We start from the raw sequence: 15,559 nt of genomic DNA on the forward strand, positions 1-15,559 counted from the left end.
GCCCAACAACCTGCCCGCTTGACCCTATCCCCTCCTCTCTTCTCCAGACCATTTCCGGAGACCTTCTCCCTTACCTCACCTCGCTCATCAACTCATCCCTGACCGTTGGCTACGTCCCTTCCGTCTTCAAGAGAGCGAGAGTTGCACCCCTTCTGAAAAAACCTACACTCGATCCCTCCGATGTCAACAATTACAGACCAGTATCCCTTCTTTCTTTTCTCTCCAAAACTCTTGAACGTGCCGTCCTTGGCCAGCTCTCCCGCTATCTCTCTCTGAATGACCTTCTTGATCCAAATCAGTCAGGTTTCAAGACTAGTCATTCAACTGAGACTGCTCTCCTCTGTATCACGGAGGCGCTCCGCACTGCTAAAGCTAACTCTCTCTCCTCTGCTCTCATCCTTCTAGATCTATCGGCTGCCTTCGATACTGTGAACCATCAGATCCTCCTCTCCACCCTCTCCGAGTTGGGCATCTCCGGCGCGGCCCACGCTTGGATTGCGTCCTACCTGACAGGTCGCTCCTACCAGGTGGCGTGGCGAGAATCTGTCTCCTCACCACGCGCTCTCACCACTGGTGTCCCCAGGGCTCTGTTCTTGGCCCTCTCCTATTCTCGCTATACACCAAGTCACTTGGCTCTGTCATAACCTCACATGGTCTCTCTTATCATTGCTATGCAGACGACACACAATTAATCTTCTCCTTTCCCCCTTCTGATGACCAGGTGGCGAATCGCATCTCTGCATGTCTGGCAGACATATCAGTGTGGATGACGGATCACCACCTCAAGCTGAACCTCGGCAAGACGGAGCTGCTCTTCCTCCCGGGGAAGGACTGCCCGTTCCATGATCTCGCCATCACGGTCGACAACTCCATTGTGTCCTCCTCCCAGAGCGCCAAGAACCTTGGCGTGATCCTGGACAACACCCTGTCGTTCTCAACTAACATCAAGGCGGTGGCCCGTTCCTGTAGGTTCATGCTCTACAACATCCGCAGAGTACGACCCTGCCTCACACAGGAAGCGGCGCAGGTCCTAATCCAGGCACTTGTCATCTCCCGTCTGGATTACTGCAACTCGCTGTTGGCTGGGCTCCCTGCCTGTGCCATTAAACCCCTTCAACTCATCCAGAACGCCGCAGCCCGTCTGGTGTTCAACCTTCCCAAGTTCTCTCACGTCACCCCGCTCCTCCGTTCTCTCCACTGGCTTCCAGTTGAAGCTCGCATCCGCTACAAGACCATGGTGCTTGCCTACGGAGCTGTGAGGGGAACGGCACCTCAGTACCTCCAGGCTCTGATCAGGCCCTACACCCAAACAAGGGCACTGCGTTCATCCACCTCTGGCCTGCTCGCCTCCCTACCACTGAGGAAGTACAGCTCCCGCTCAGCCCAGTCAAAACTGTTCGCTGCCCTGGCCCCCCAATGGTGGAACAAACTCCCTCACGACGCCAGGACAGCGGAGTCAATCACCACCTTCCGGAGACACCTGAAACCCCACCTCTTTAAGGAATACCTAGGATAGGTTAAGTAATCCCTCTCACCCCACCCCCCCTAAGTTTTAGATGCACTATTGTTAAGTGACTGTCCCACTGGATGTCATAAGGTGAATGCACCAATTTGTAAGTCGCTCTGGATAAGAGCGTCTGCTAAATGACTTAAATGTATATGTAAATGTCCTCAGCATGCCGGAACCAATCGTGGACCACAAGAGCCTCAATCTAACTCCGGTGCCAGGTTGCCAGGGCCGGCTCAAAGCCTAGAACACACTGAAAGAGTGTGAGGTTAGGTGAGGAGTGACGGAGGAAGTTTTGTGTGTATTCTTCCCAAGGCAGAAACGCAGCCCACTCCCCCCTCCGGTCCTGACAGTACCTACGAAAGTACCTACCCATGTCCTCTGGGATCCTGTAAGTGCCAGAAGGTGTGAGAGAAGAGAGCCTCCGCGGTCTGCATGGCTGCAGTGAGACCAGGCAGAGGAATCAAATAACAGGCTTTGGAAAACTAGTCCACAACGACCAGGGTGGTGGTGTGCCCCTTCGAGGGGGGGAAGGTCTGTGACAAAGTCCACGCAGAGATGGGACCAGGGTCATTGTAGAACCGGAAGGGGAGGTGTCTCAGTGTTTTGCTCTGTGTGCAAGTGGATCAGGAAGAGACGTAAACCCGGACGTCCTGGCACTGACCCTTTGCTCTTCCATCTCCACTCCCGCAGTAGATATGCTAGAGCCCAGTAAGGAGACCACCTGCTGGAAGAAAAGGCACTTCTCTGCCTTGGCGTACAGGTGGTGCCCTATCAACCTCTCCAAAATGGACCTGACATGAGAAACATGTTGCTCGTGTGTAGTGGAGTACACCAAGATGTTGTCTATATACGCCACTACACAGCAACCCACATGTCTCTAAACACCTCGTTAATGAAGGATTGAAACACAGAGGGTGCATTTGTCAGGCCGTAGGGCATTACCCTGTATTTGTAGTGCTGGTTCTGAAGGCGGTCTTCCATTCATCCACCTCTCTGATGCGCTCCAGGTTGTAGGCACTGTGTAAATCCAATTTGGTAAAGTACTGAGCACCGTGCATCTGTTCGATCACAGTGGGTATGAGAGGCAGGGGATAACTGGATTTAACAGTTGCCTTATTCAGTGTCTGGTAATCAATACTGGGGCGGAGCAATCTGTCCTTCTTCATGAAAAAGAAGCTGGAGGAGGCCGGAGAGTTGGACGGATGGAGGAATCCTTGGGCCAGCGCCTCCTGGACGTAGACCTCCATGGCTTCGGTCTGTGCATGCGAGAGAGGGTAGATTGGCCCCCACAAGGAGGGTAAAACAGTAGGTCGAAAGTGCAGGCCCATGGGCGAGGAGTGGGCAGGCACGTGGCACGAGTTTTCGAAGAAGCCACCTGTAGGTCCCAGGATTCCTCCAGGAAAAGGGACGTGGGTGGCCTGGTCCAGACTTTCCATGGAGGTGGCACAGAGAGACACTTCCTGTCACTCCTGCGACCAACCCAACAACCTCCTCTTTGTCCACGATATACTGAGGTTATGCAACTGTAACCAGGGGAAAATAAAACTGCAGGGTTTGCAGGAGATTCTAAGATGATGAAAGTGATGCGTTCATGGTGGTTTTGAGAAACTGTGAGGAAAATGGGAATTGTGGTCTGGCACACCAGTCCGGTTCCTAATGGGGATGGTTGTCTAGGGCATGGACTGGGATAGGGGGTGTGATGGAACTAGAGGAATGCATATTGATAAGGCCACTGACCGGTCTAGGAAATTTCCTGCAGAAGCTGAGGCCAGTAGCGCAGGACTCAGTGGGGAGCCAGGACAGTCTAGGAAGGTGACAGGAAGGAGGACGAGCTGGGTGGACAGAGAGAAGCAAGGCATGTCCACGCCTTCCTGGGAAGGTGCAGGAGAGCTCCTCGGCCTATCAATTCCTAACCTGGTTCTCCTCCAGGGGTGGTCCGACTCCCGGCAGTAGGAGTAGAGATCCTGTGGACGGCTGCATTGACATCCCTCTGGGGGAAGGTGTGTCTTTCCCATCCCCATGGGCTCAGCCTCGCTGGAGGTTCCTGGGAGAGACCCGAGCCCCCGGGATGGGTGACGATGGGCACGCAGGAAATGATCCAGGCAGATGGCCATGGCGATGAGCTGGTCCAACGTGAGGTCCTCATCGAGACAGGCCAGCTCAGTCTGGATGTCCGCCTGTAGCCCGCTGTGGAAAACCGTCAACAAGGCCTGGTCGCTCCAGCCAGTGGACGCAGACACTGTCCAGAAATCCAGAGCGTACTCAGACGCTGTCCTGGACCCCTGACGTAGACAGGTCCTCTGTAGGATGGTCGCAAACAGCACAGAAGAGTTGGGTGAAGCGCTCATAGGACTGCATTTCTGGACCGTCCCTCTCCCAGACGGCGTGCGCCCAATCCAGAACCCTGCCTGTCAGCACCGAGCTCACCAAAGCCACCTTGTCCTTCTCGGAGGCCGTCCCGGCATGACGGGCAAGGTGGAGGTCACACTGCAGGAGAAACCCCCTACAATGAGCTGGGGTGCCGTCAAACCACTTCGGGAGGGGCAGGTGGACATTGCTGATTGGACCAGGTGATGTAGATGGTGTTGGGGTGGCTGGAACGACCATGGGGAGCTGGGAAGTTGGTGGTGTAGCATGCACCTGGAGTACGGTCCGGAGCACCTCGTCCATGGCAGTCCAGACATGAGTCGTGGTATAGGAGTTTCACTCCTATAACGGAGATGTTGGGATGTCCAGATGCTTCCAGTTTTCGTGGGTCAGTCATTCTGTCACAAGTGTAGAGAGGAGTAGGCAGGAGGCAATCACAGGTTTAGAACTACTGAGTTTTTTAAAGCACTATATATTTAAAAGCGAAACGAAACCCAAAGTGCAAAATAATAAAGTACTCAGGAAATAGTAGGAGAGATTCCTCTCAGGAAAACAAGCAACATTTACAATGACCGACAAAGACAAATGACAGAGGGAGTATACCTACAGTGATAGAGTGGGGATTGGAACCAGGTGTGTGTAATGATTACGAGACAAGTCCGGGGTTGACGAGTGAAGGGAGTTTGGCAGCAGCTAGAAGGCCAGCGACACCGGACAGGAGGGGGAGCCAAAGCGAAGGTTGGTGTGGCACATACAATGTGCTTCCAATTTAGTGGTAACAATTTGGGGAAGGTCCTTTCCTGAGTCAGCATGACAATGCCGCCGCGCACAAAGCGAGGTCCATACAGAAATGGTTTGTCGAGATCGGTGTGGAATACGTACGCTACGGTCACAAGACGCAGGCCTCCTAATTGTCCCTAGAATTTCTAAGCAAACAGCTGGAGGCAGGGCTTTCTCCTATAGAGCTCCATTTTTATGGAACGGTCTGCCTACCCATGTCAGAGACGCAAACTCGGTCTCAACCTTTAAGTCTTTACTGAAGACTCATCTCTTCAGTGGGTCATATGATTGAGTGTAGTCTGGCCCAGGAGTGGGAAGGTGAACGGAAAGGCTCTGGAGCAACGAACCGCCCTTGCTGTCTCTGCCTGGCCGGTTCCCCTTTTCCACTGGGATTCTCTGCCTCTAACCCTGTTACGGGGCTGAGTCACTGGCTTGCTGGGGCTCTCTCGTGCCGTCCCTGGGGGGGTGCGTCACCTGGGTGGGTTGATTCACTGTTGTGGTCGGCCTGTCTGGGTTTCCCCCCTTGGGTTGTACCGTGTCGGAGATCTTTGTGGGCTATACTCGGCCTTGTCTCAGGATGGTAAGTTGGTGGTTGAAGATTTCCCTCTAGTGGTGTGGGGGCTGTGCTTTGGCAAAGTGGGTGGGGTTATATCCTTCCTGTTTGGCCCTGTCCGGGGTGTCCTCGGATGGGGCCACAGTGTCTCCTGACCCCTCCTGTCTCAGCCTCCAGTATTTATGCTGCAGTAGTTTATGTGTCGGGGGGCTAGGGTCAGTTTGTTTATCTGGAGTACTTCTCCTGTCCTATTCGGTGTCCTGTGTAAATCTAAGTGTGCGTTCTCTAATTCTCTCCTTCTCTCTTTCTTTCTCTCTCTCGGAGGACCTGAGCCCTAGAACCATGCCCCAGGACTACCTGACATGATGACTCCTTGCTGTCCCCAGTCCACCTGGCCATGCTGCTGCTCCAGTTTCAACTGGCCTGGGCCCTAGGACCATGTCCCAGGACTACCTGACATGAGGACTCCTTGCTGTCCCCAGTCCACCTGGCCATGCTCCTGCTCCAGTTTCAACTGTTCTGCCTTACTATTATTCAACCATGCTGGTCATTTATGAACATTTGAACATCTTGGCCACGTTCTGTTATAATCTCCACCCGGCACAGCCGGAAGAGGACTGGCCACCCCACATATGCTCTCTCTAATTCTCTCTTTCTTTCTCTCTCTCAGAGGACCTGAGCCCTAGGACCGTGCCCCAGGACTACCTGACATGATGGCTCCTTGCTGTCCCCAGTCCACCTGACTGTGCTGCTGCTCCAGTTTCAACTGTTCTGCCTTATTATTATTTGACCATGCTGGTCATTTATGAACATTTGAACATCTTGGTCATGTTCTGTTATAATCTCTACCCGGCACAGCCAGAAGAGGACTGGCCACCCCACATAGCCCGGTTCCTCTCTAGGTTTCTTCCTAGGTTTTGGCCTTTCTAGGGAGTTTTTCCTAGCCACCGTGCTTTTACACCTGCATTGTTTGCTGTTTGGGGTTTTAGGCTGGGTTTCTGTACAGCACTTTGAGATATCAGCTGACGTACGAAGGGCTATATAAATAAATTTGATTTGATTTGATTTGATTTGGAATAACTTGACTGGCCTGCACAGAGTCCTGACCTCAACCCCATCGAACACCAGGCTTAAGAAATGTTACAACATCTAAAGGAAAGCCTTCCCAGAAGAGTGGAGGCTGTTATTGTAGCAAAGGGGGGCTTACTCCATATTAATGCCCATGATTTTGGAATGAGCTGTTCAACGAGCAGGTGTCCACATACCTTTGGTCATGTAGTGTATGAACTGTAAATCAGTAATATCTTTGAAATTGTTGCATGTTGCATTGTTCAGTAAAATACATACTCAATGATGTACACTATCAGTCAAACATTTTAGAACACCTATTCATTCAAGTTTTTCCTTTATTTTGTACTATTTTCTACATTGTAGAATAATAGTGAAGACATCAAAACTATGAAATAACACATATGGAATCATGTAGTAACCAAAAAAGTGTTTAAAAAAATCTAAATATATTTTAGATTCTTCAAATAGCGAGCTTTTAGTGAAGCTTTGCACAATCTTGGCATTCTCTCAACCATCTTCATGAGGTAGTCACCTGGAATGCATTTCAATTAGCAGGTGTGCCTTGTTAAATGTTAATTTGTGGAATTTCTTTCCTTCTTAATGCGTTTGAGCCAATCAGTTGTGTTGTGACAAGGTAGGGGGGTATACAGAAGATATCTCTATTTGGTAAAAGACCCAAGTCCATATTATGGCAAGAACAGCTCAAATAAGCAAAGAGAAACGACAGTCCATCATTACTTTGAGACATGAAGGTCAGTCAATACAGAACGTTTCAATAACTTTGAACGTTTCAAGAACCACCAAGCGCTATGATGAAACTTGCTCTCATGAGGACGGCCATAGGAATGGAAGACCTGGAGTTACCTCTGCTGCAGAGGATCAGTTCATTAGAGTTACCAGCCTCATAAATTGCAGCCCAAATAAGTGCTTCACAGAGTTCAAGTAACAGACACATCTCAACATCAACTGTTCAGAGGAGACTGTGTGAATCAGGCTGTCATGGTTGAATTGCTGCAAAAAAAACACTACTAAAGGACAGCAATAAGAAGAAGAGACTTGCTTGGGCCACGAAACACGGGCAATGGAAATTGGAGATTTTTGGATCCAACCTCTGTGTCTTTGTGAGACGCGGTGTTGGTGAAAGGATGTTCTCTGCATGTGTATTCCCCACCGTAAAGCATGGAGGAGGTTTTATGGTGTGGGGTTGCTTTTCTGGTGACACTGTCTGTGATTAATTTTGAATTCAAGGCACACTTAACCAGCAAGGCTACCACAGCATTCTGCAGTGATACGCCATCCCATCTGGTTGGGCTTAGTGGGACTATCATTTATTTTTCAACAGAACAATGACCCAACACACCTGCAGGCTGTGTAAGGGTATTTTATCAAGAAGGGGTGTGATGGAGTGCTGCATCAGATGACCTGGTCTCCACAATCCCCCGACCTCAACCCAATTGAGATGGCTCGGGATGAGTCGAACCGCAGAGTGAAGGAAAAGCAGCCAACAAGTGCTCAGCATATGTGGGATCTCCTTCAAGACTGTTGGAAAAGCATTCCAGGTGAAGCTGGTTGAGAGAATGCCAAGAGTGTGCAAAGCTGTCATCAAGCTATTTGAAGAATCTCAAATATAAAATATATGTTGATTTGTTTAACACTTTTGGTTACTACATGATTCCATATGTGTTATTTGATAGTGTTGATGTCTTAACTATTAATCTACATTGTAGAAAATAGGAAAAAAAAATAAAGAGAAACCCTTGAATGAGTAAGTGTTTTAAAACTTTTGACCGGTAGTGTATGTAGTGAATAATTCATGAATATTGAAATTAAATGTTCCTGAGGTGCCAATAAAATATATACTACTGTGTTAATCACAATGTAGTTTAAGGTAAGAAAAACAGACTATTGAGATTGTAAAAAAAAAAACATTTATTAATTTTACGTCTCAGCAGCATAAATTTCGTCTCCCACTTTGCTAGCTAGAAAACCATTTGAGCATATTTAGAATGATCATTGATACAGTCTTTATTTGTCATTTTCATCACAATATAAAACAATCAATCTAAGAGCACACGATGTATAACCCATGTTTAGAAAATGACAGTCAGATTCCTAATTTCTTCAAATTATGTATCTCCAAATGCTCTTGGACTCTACCAGCTCCAGAGTCACTAGAGATGTCCAAAATTTTACATCTTCACACATTAAAATCATTGGCATATTCAAGTATTGTTCCAAATTAATTTTAAAAAGAGGCCATCATTATTCATGAAAAAGTCTTACCTAAATATGATAGTTTTGATTTATATATGCCAAAAAAAGTCAGGGAATTGTTTTTACAAGTTTGAACGTAAGTACCATGTAAATATGCTTAGCATACTAGTTCTTCGAGATATTCAGAATTTTGATAGTTTTCTTTTTACAGCATCTATAGATTTAGAATAGCTAAGGTAATTGGATCAGTTTGTGTTTGTTTTGCTCCCTGAAATGAGGTATATAAAAACATGCAAGATAAAATGCATACATCTTCAGTTTGGTTCAGTGGCAAAAATAGTTAGTTATCCTTTCAAAACATTGTCCTAATGCGATATATCTACTGTACATTCACAATGCACTTCACCTGTTATGTTACCTGTTACTTTGTTTATGAAGCACTATCGATAAGTTCATCTACTTCCAACAGCCAGAGAATATTATCGACAAAAATCTTACTCTTCAAATTTACAAATGTACAACATATTTATAACATTTCTATCAGCAGCTTCAGTGCAAAGATATACATATATTACATCACAATAAAAAAAATCAGGAAACAAGAATTGGCATCAGAAATATCCGAAGGCATAGTCACGACAGACCTCTTTTCTGTATGCTAAAGAAACGTTTGTCTAATTTCTTTTCTCAAAACAATCTTCGTTTTTTATTTTTTTTTTTTTTTTACACAGGCTGCATATAAAAATAGATTCTGTGCAAAGGAGAGTGTGTCTTTGATTCCCATCTGTGGGAAACGGGACTACACATCGCTGTCCTCTTTAACAAGGTTCGCTGTGTCTCGGAAAGTGTCCTCAGTTGGTGAGTAGGTGCTGGGACGATCCCTCTTGAAGGGTTTGGCGGTTGGGGCAAAGGGAGAGGGGTCAGTGGAGGAACTGTCCTCATTGCTTCCTACTGCTTTTTCATTCTGCATCTGAAAAACAACAAAGGGATGACTAGCAGAAAACAGGCCAACACAACCCCAAGGCCTCTTAACCTACAAGTTTGCCATTTTCTACTGTAGAACAGGAAAAGGAGCTGCTTGGGTGGCAGTATTGGCCTTACCTCTGAGTAGGTAGGGTTTTCAAAAGTTGTGCTTGGCTTAAATTTTCTTTTGAAGAAGCTCCACCTGGACTCCTGTCAATGTAGGACACAATTGCAGTAAATTACAATATAATCCCTTACATTTAACTAATGATACAAGTACAGGGCGGGAGAGTCACCTGAACAGGCTTGGCTCTGGCTGTGGAACTGTCCACGGTGCACACAATCTGATCTGTATGGTACGCTGGGTTTGTGAGGTTCTTCTCTATCTGCTCACCGCTAACAGTAACAGTCACCTGTTAGGAGTAAAACAGCGCAGAGCAATTGGTGCTGCTTTAACAATGATGTCAATCCCAACCTGCCCTAGCAATGTACATGCAACAGTGTTGCCTTTGCGCACCTGTGTGGCGTGGATGACAGCAGGCTCACTAGACGATCCAGCCGCTGCAGTGCCATACAGAGGGTTCTCAAATGTGATTGGCTGCCTCCCCGCTTCCACGGCAAAGTTGTCATCCTGAAAGAGAGACAGTGTCATTTTATTTTATTTTATTTTATTGGGATCTCTTTTAGTCCCCATTTGGACTAATCTTCCAAGAGTCCTTAACATTAAAATACAATTTATAATACAAACACACTTTCACATATAACACACTATTACACACATACACAATACACTAGCATAATGACCCAAGAAATACTCAATCTAAAAAAATATTGATTCTTCATCTACTATAGTCCCACAACATTTCTATATACTATATTTAAATTGTTTTTAAATAATGTTTAAACATATATATTGAATGGTTTCTAGTTTGCTCAGTTAATTTATTCAATTTCTTTATTGCTCTAAATCTAAAAGTTATTTTTCCCATTTATTTTTTCTGTCTGGATAACACATAGATGGTGGACAATCTATTCCTAGTATTTACAGAATGTCTGTCTCTTACTAACTGAATACCATTGTGAATAGAACTTAGCCGTTTTAAATTATGTATATTATAAAATAAGATAAGGATGTTTTTTTCAATTATCTTGTCGATTGATGACCAACCAAGAACACTGCGCATGACTGCAACAGAAGAACCATATCTCCACCTTAAAACAATCCTTGCTGCTTTATTCTGTGCATTCTGCAGCCTCCTAACTTCACTAGATAGTGCATTTCCCCAGACCACCGAACAATAGTTCACTTGACTCTCAACCAATGCCTGTGTTATTTGCTGAAGGATTTTTCCCTGGTAAATATTTAGCTATCATTCTGATTATGCATGCTGTTTTAATATTTTTTTTTACATAGATTAGTTATTTGAGACGACCATGATAAGCAGTTGTCTAGCTGCACTCCCAGTAGTTTGGTTTCTGCCACTTCTTCAATTTGTACTCCCACCGTACTTAATTGTATCCCATGCTGTTTTGGCCTTTTCCTAGTTGAACAGACCAACATAACTTTGGTTTTCTTGGTGTTTAAAGCAAGTTTGTTTTGGCAAACCCATTTCCTGATCATCTCCAAATCTCCTTGCAAAGCTTGCTGTACCTGTTGAACCAATTGTCTTGCTGCATAAATTGTAGTATCATCTGCAAATATAGTAGCTTGAGTTTCAACCAAGGCATAGGGAAGGTCGTTGGTGTATATTAAGTAGAGAAGTGGCCCAAGGCAGCTGCCCTGCGGTATTCCAGTTTAACACATTAGGGGGAAAAATGAACCATTGATATAGGTAGACTGTTTTCTGTCAGTTAGATATGACTGTACCCAATTCAATGCTACCTCCTTAAAACCATAATGCATTAATTTTGTCAAAAATAATTCATGATCCACTAAATCAAATGCTGCACTGAAATCTAAAAATAGTACACCTACAAACCTGCCATTATCCATAGCATTGAGCCACTGGTCAGTCATGTCAACCAATGCAGTGGTAGTGGAATGTTTTTTGCGATAAGCATGCTGATTGGCTGTAATCAGATCATTCTTTTCCATATACTCCCACATTTGTCTACTCACAATACCCTCCAATATCTTACTGAGTGTAGGGAGTAGACTAATTGGTCGACTATTCATCATGTCCCTCAAAGATGACACATTGCTATCTATCACCTACATGTATTTCAGGTTTGTAGTATGAACGCAATGCCCTGCAATTGAACCCTGGCTGGGAATGTGTTGACTGTCTATTAATGTTGTTAATAACGGACAGTAATAAAAAGCTGGAGCTGGAGCACCCCCAGAGAACATTATTTAGTGTGGAGGTGCTGACTAATGGAGAATAAACTGGAAGCTCGAAAAATAAAGAGAGTCGCTGTCACACCCTGAGTTTGCTTTGTATGTTTCTATGTTTTGTTTGGTCAGGGTGTGATCTGAGTGGGCATTCTATGTTGGATGTCTAGTTTGTCTGTTTCTGTGTTTGGGCCTGATATGGTTCTCAATCAGAGGCAGGTGTTAGTCATTGTCTCTGATTGGGAACCATATTTAGGTAGCCTGTTTTGTGTTGGGTTTTGTGGGTGATTGTCTATGTTGATGTTTTGTGTCAGCACAGTTCTCATTAGCGTCACGGTCGTTATTTCGTTTATTGTTTTTGTATAGTGTGTTTCAGTGTTCAGTGTTTTCTTTATTAAATATCAAGATGAACACAAACCACGCTGCATTTTTGTCCTCCGATCCTTCTCGCCTCTCCTCTTCAGATGAAGATGAGGAAGACCGTGACAGTCGCACGCTCTATGTATACAGTATATCTCCCTACTCTTCTACGTACGCACTCACTGTACATAGATTTTTATTGCGTTATTGACTGTACATTTGTTTATGTGTAACTCTGTTGTTGCTTTTGTCGCACTGCTTTGCTTTATCTTGGCCAGGTCGCAGTTGTAAATGAGAACTTGTTCTCAACTGGCCTACATGGTTAAATAAAGGTGAAATAAAATAAAAATGTAAATAAACTCTCAGTAATTTCTTGGGTAAAACACCAACGTTTCGGCATCACTGTGCCTTCTTTAGGGTAGTATACACATACATACATACTGTATATATATATATATATATATATATATATATATATATATATATATATATATACACATACATACATATATATATATATATATATATATATATACACACACACACACACACACACACACACACACACACACACACACACACACACACACACACATACACATATATATATATATATATATATATATATATATATATATATATATATATATATATATAGTGTTTGACTCTCAATTTATTTTCATAGCTTAAAATAATGTACAAGGGAAAGATTTACAGAGGTCCAAAAGGCCAAAGTCAATCGGGGTCTCCCAGGCCTAACACGGGATTAAAATGCTGACAGTACAGTCTGAAGGCACAGTGACACCACTAAGTGCTAATCCAACACAATCCAGTGCTTACCAACTGCATGGCCCTGTCAATGAATGAAACCCCGATGGGTGGAGGTCCCAGATCCATGGTGACATTGTCACCCGAACGAAACGTCACCCCGTTCCCAGTGTCACCCGATTTCACCAGACTGCTTAGGCTGGAAAAGAGAGACGGTAGAAAAATAGTTTACAATTTCCAGGGTAGCAATTCTCATATGAAGCTCTGGTTTTAAAACGACACAACAGAGGCACACACAGATGGGTGAGATCAGGTCAAAGCTGAGATCCTACCTGGGTAGTTTGGGCATGGATGGGATTAAGGAGCCAGTTCGTTTGTAGTTGAGGAAAACCCCAACAGCCAACGCTCCAGTGATGAGGATGATAATCACTGCTAAAAGTACGGCAACTGCTGAAGACAGAGATATCAGCAGCAATGTTTATTCCAGAACATTTCTATTCATCATTTGTAAGTGTCCAGATAAACATGTACATATCAGTAGTCCGAAACTAAAACAATTTCTCACTTATTGCTGGTAAATTACATGCAGAACATTTAATTTCATTCTGCATCTGAAAAACAACAAAGGGATGACTAGCAGAAAGCAGGCCAACACAACCCCAGGGCCTCTTAACCTACACGTAGCAATAAGAAGCAAACCTCAAAAAGTTAGAAGGAATAGAAACATATGTTCTGCATGTTTGCCATTTTCTACTGTAGAACAGTAGAGTTATTACTTAGCTGACATTCTCCCAATTGAAGTTAAAAGGTTATAGAGTCACTTTACAGGAGAGAAAAACACCTTTAGTGTTTAACCAATCTCAAGGTCACAATCTAATTTGACCTTGATCTAACTAGGCAAGTGAGTTAAGAACATATTCTTATTTTCAATGATGGCCTAGGAACAGTGGGTTAACTGACTTGTTCAGGGGCAGAACGACAGATTTTTACTTTGTCAGCTCGGGGATTCGATCTTGCAACCTTTCGGTTATTAGTCCAACTGCTCTAACCACTAGGCTACCTGCCGCCCCAGTTGTGAGGCAACGGTTTCCAGAAAAATGATGTAATTTGTCTCTGACCAATGTTGTATAAGTATTCTACTGTGAACCATTGATCAGTGGAAACTTTTTTATGAAGACTGGCATATTGGACTGACTTGTTTGGGGAGAAATCATATAGATATTCTACTTCTTATCTCATATTATAATATACCTGTTCCTGCAGGGGCACCCCTGGACTTTCCCATCTCACAGTAACTCCCTGCATAGCCATATGGACACCTGGAATATAAAATGCAAAAAAAACAATGTTTCTTCCTGCTGGAACGAAACACTCCTATGGCTTGTGGCTGTGGTGTTACATGTTATAATAATATGACAACGAATCTACTTCCTGACAACAGCTGCTGAACTCACTTGCACTTGGGCAGGCCCCCTTCGTCAGTGTAGCAGCTCCCTCCGTTCATGCATCTGCATGCAAGGGGCATTAAGACTGGAGCCTCAATGGCTGCAGGAGTGAAAGCCACGCACAAAGTCACCACAACGTCACCACAATGTCACCACAACAATATCAAAGCAGCCATGCCTGCATGGAGTATGATTCCAACGATAAATGATGGTGCAGCCAACATGGCAGGGAGGTGATGTGATTTAATGACCATACCTGCGTCACATTCGTTGGGGTTGAAGCCAACCAGGGAGGAGCCTTGAGGGCAGGTGCAGGTGTAGCCTCCAGGGCGCAGCAGACACAGGTGACTGCACATGTTCTTACAGGGGTTGGGTACTGATAGGGGGAAGAGATCAGTGACTACCTTACACTCACCAGACAGGAGAAAACTACAGTGTGTATGTTTAGACTTGAAAAACTCTAACCTGAACGGTTGTGTCTGTGCTCCTGGTAGATACGGACTTGAGTCAGCCAGGGGTTGATGGTCAGCACCTTCACTTTGTCCCCCTTCCCAAACTTATCCGTCTTCCAGACTTCACCCCGCTCCTTGGTTGTCCAGTACACATGGCCCTCAAAGACATCCAGGCTGTAGGGATTACCAATATCTGAAGCAGAAAATGACCATACTCAATTAGCCATAGTTCCATAAGACCTAGTCTATTGAAGTCCCATTGAGGTCAGAATACCTCTTTTACAAGAGAGACTTTGTCCTGGATATGTGGTCTGATTTAATCAGTCACTTTTAAGGGAGTTAATAAATGTAGATTTGACAAAGACTATAACATCACGATGTTAGCAACATCTAAGAAAGGTCTCAGTGGGTTCGGACCTCCAGACATGATGATCTTCCTCTCGGTGCCGTCCGGCTTCATGGACTCTATGATGTTCTCTTTGGAGTCACACCAGTAGATCCTGTCTCCATTCAGGTAGTCCAGAGCCAGTCCAGTGGGCCAGCCCAGGTCCTCATCCAACAGAACCTGCCTATGCTGTCCGTCCATCCAAGCAGACTCAATCCTGGGTCTCCTTCCCCAGTCTGTCCAGTACATGAGTCTAGGGAATGCACAGACATTAATCAGTCCCTGTTAACTAATGTTTTTGACTACTTTGAAATCTATATACTGTCGATCACTCGACATTGCTGTTATAGCTGAGAGGA

The 15,559-nt window shown here is 45.0% G+C and overlaps 1 protein-coding gene across 1 annotated transcript in view; it reads right to left on the reverse strand.

The window, feature by feature from the left end:
* Positions 1 to 8,186: 8,186 nt before the first annotated feature.
* Positions 8,187 to 15,559, reverse strand: part of lrp2a (low density lipoprotein receptor-related protein 2a) — a 68,451-nt gene continuing 61,078 nt past the window's right edge. Inside the window, 11 exon segments of the mRNA XM_046361026.1 lie at positions 8,187 to 9,465; positions 9,597 to 9,668; positions 9,755 to 9,871; positions 9,976 to 10,089; positions 12,991 to 13,117; positions 13,251 to 13,368; positions 14,170 to 14,237; positions 14,373 to 14,463; positions 14,620 to 14,739; positions 14,829 to 15,008; positions 15,233 to 15,453. Coding sequence (XP_046216982.1) covers positions 9,295 to 9,465; positions 9,597 to 9,668; positions 9,755 to 9,871; positions 9,976 to 10,089; positions 12,991 to 13,117; positions 13,251 to 13,368; positions 14,170 to 14,237; positions 14,373 to 14,463; positions 14,620 to 14,739; positions 14,829 to 15,008; positions 15,233 to 15,453 — 1,399 coding nt within the window. The 3' untranslated portion in view covers positions 8,187 to 9,294.

This window comes from Oncorhynchus gorbuscha, linkage group LG01 (assembly GCF_021184085.1).
Source record: "Oncorhynchus gorbuscha isolate QuinsamMale2020 ecotype Even-year linkage group LG01, OgorEven_v1.0, whole genome shotgun sequence".
NCBI classification, from domain to species: domain Eukaryota; kingdom Metazoa; phylum Chordata; class Actinopteri; order Salmoniformes; family Salmonidae; genus Oncorhynchus; species Oncorhynchus gorbuscha.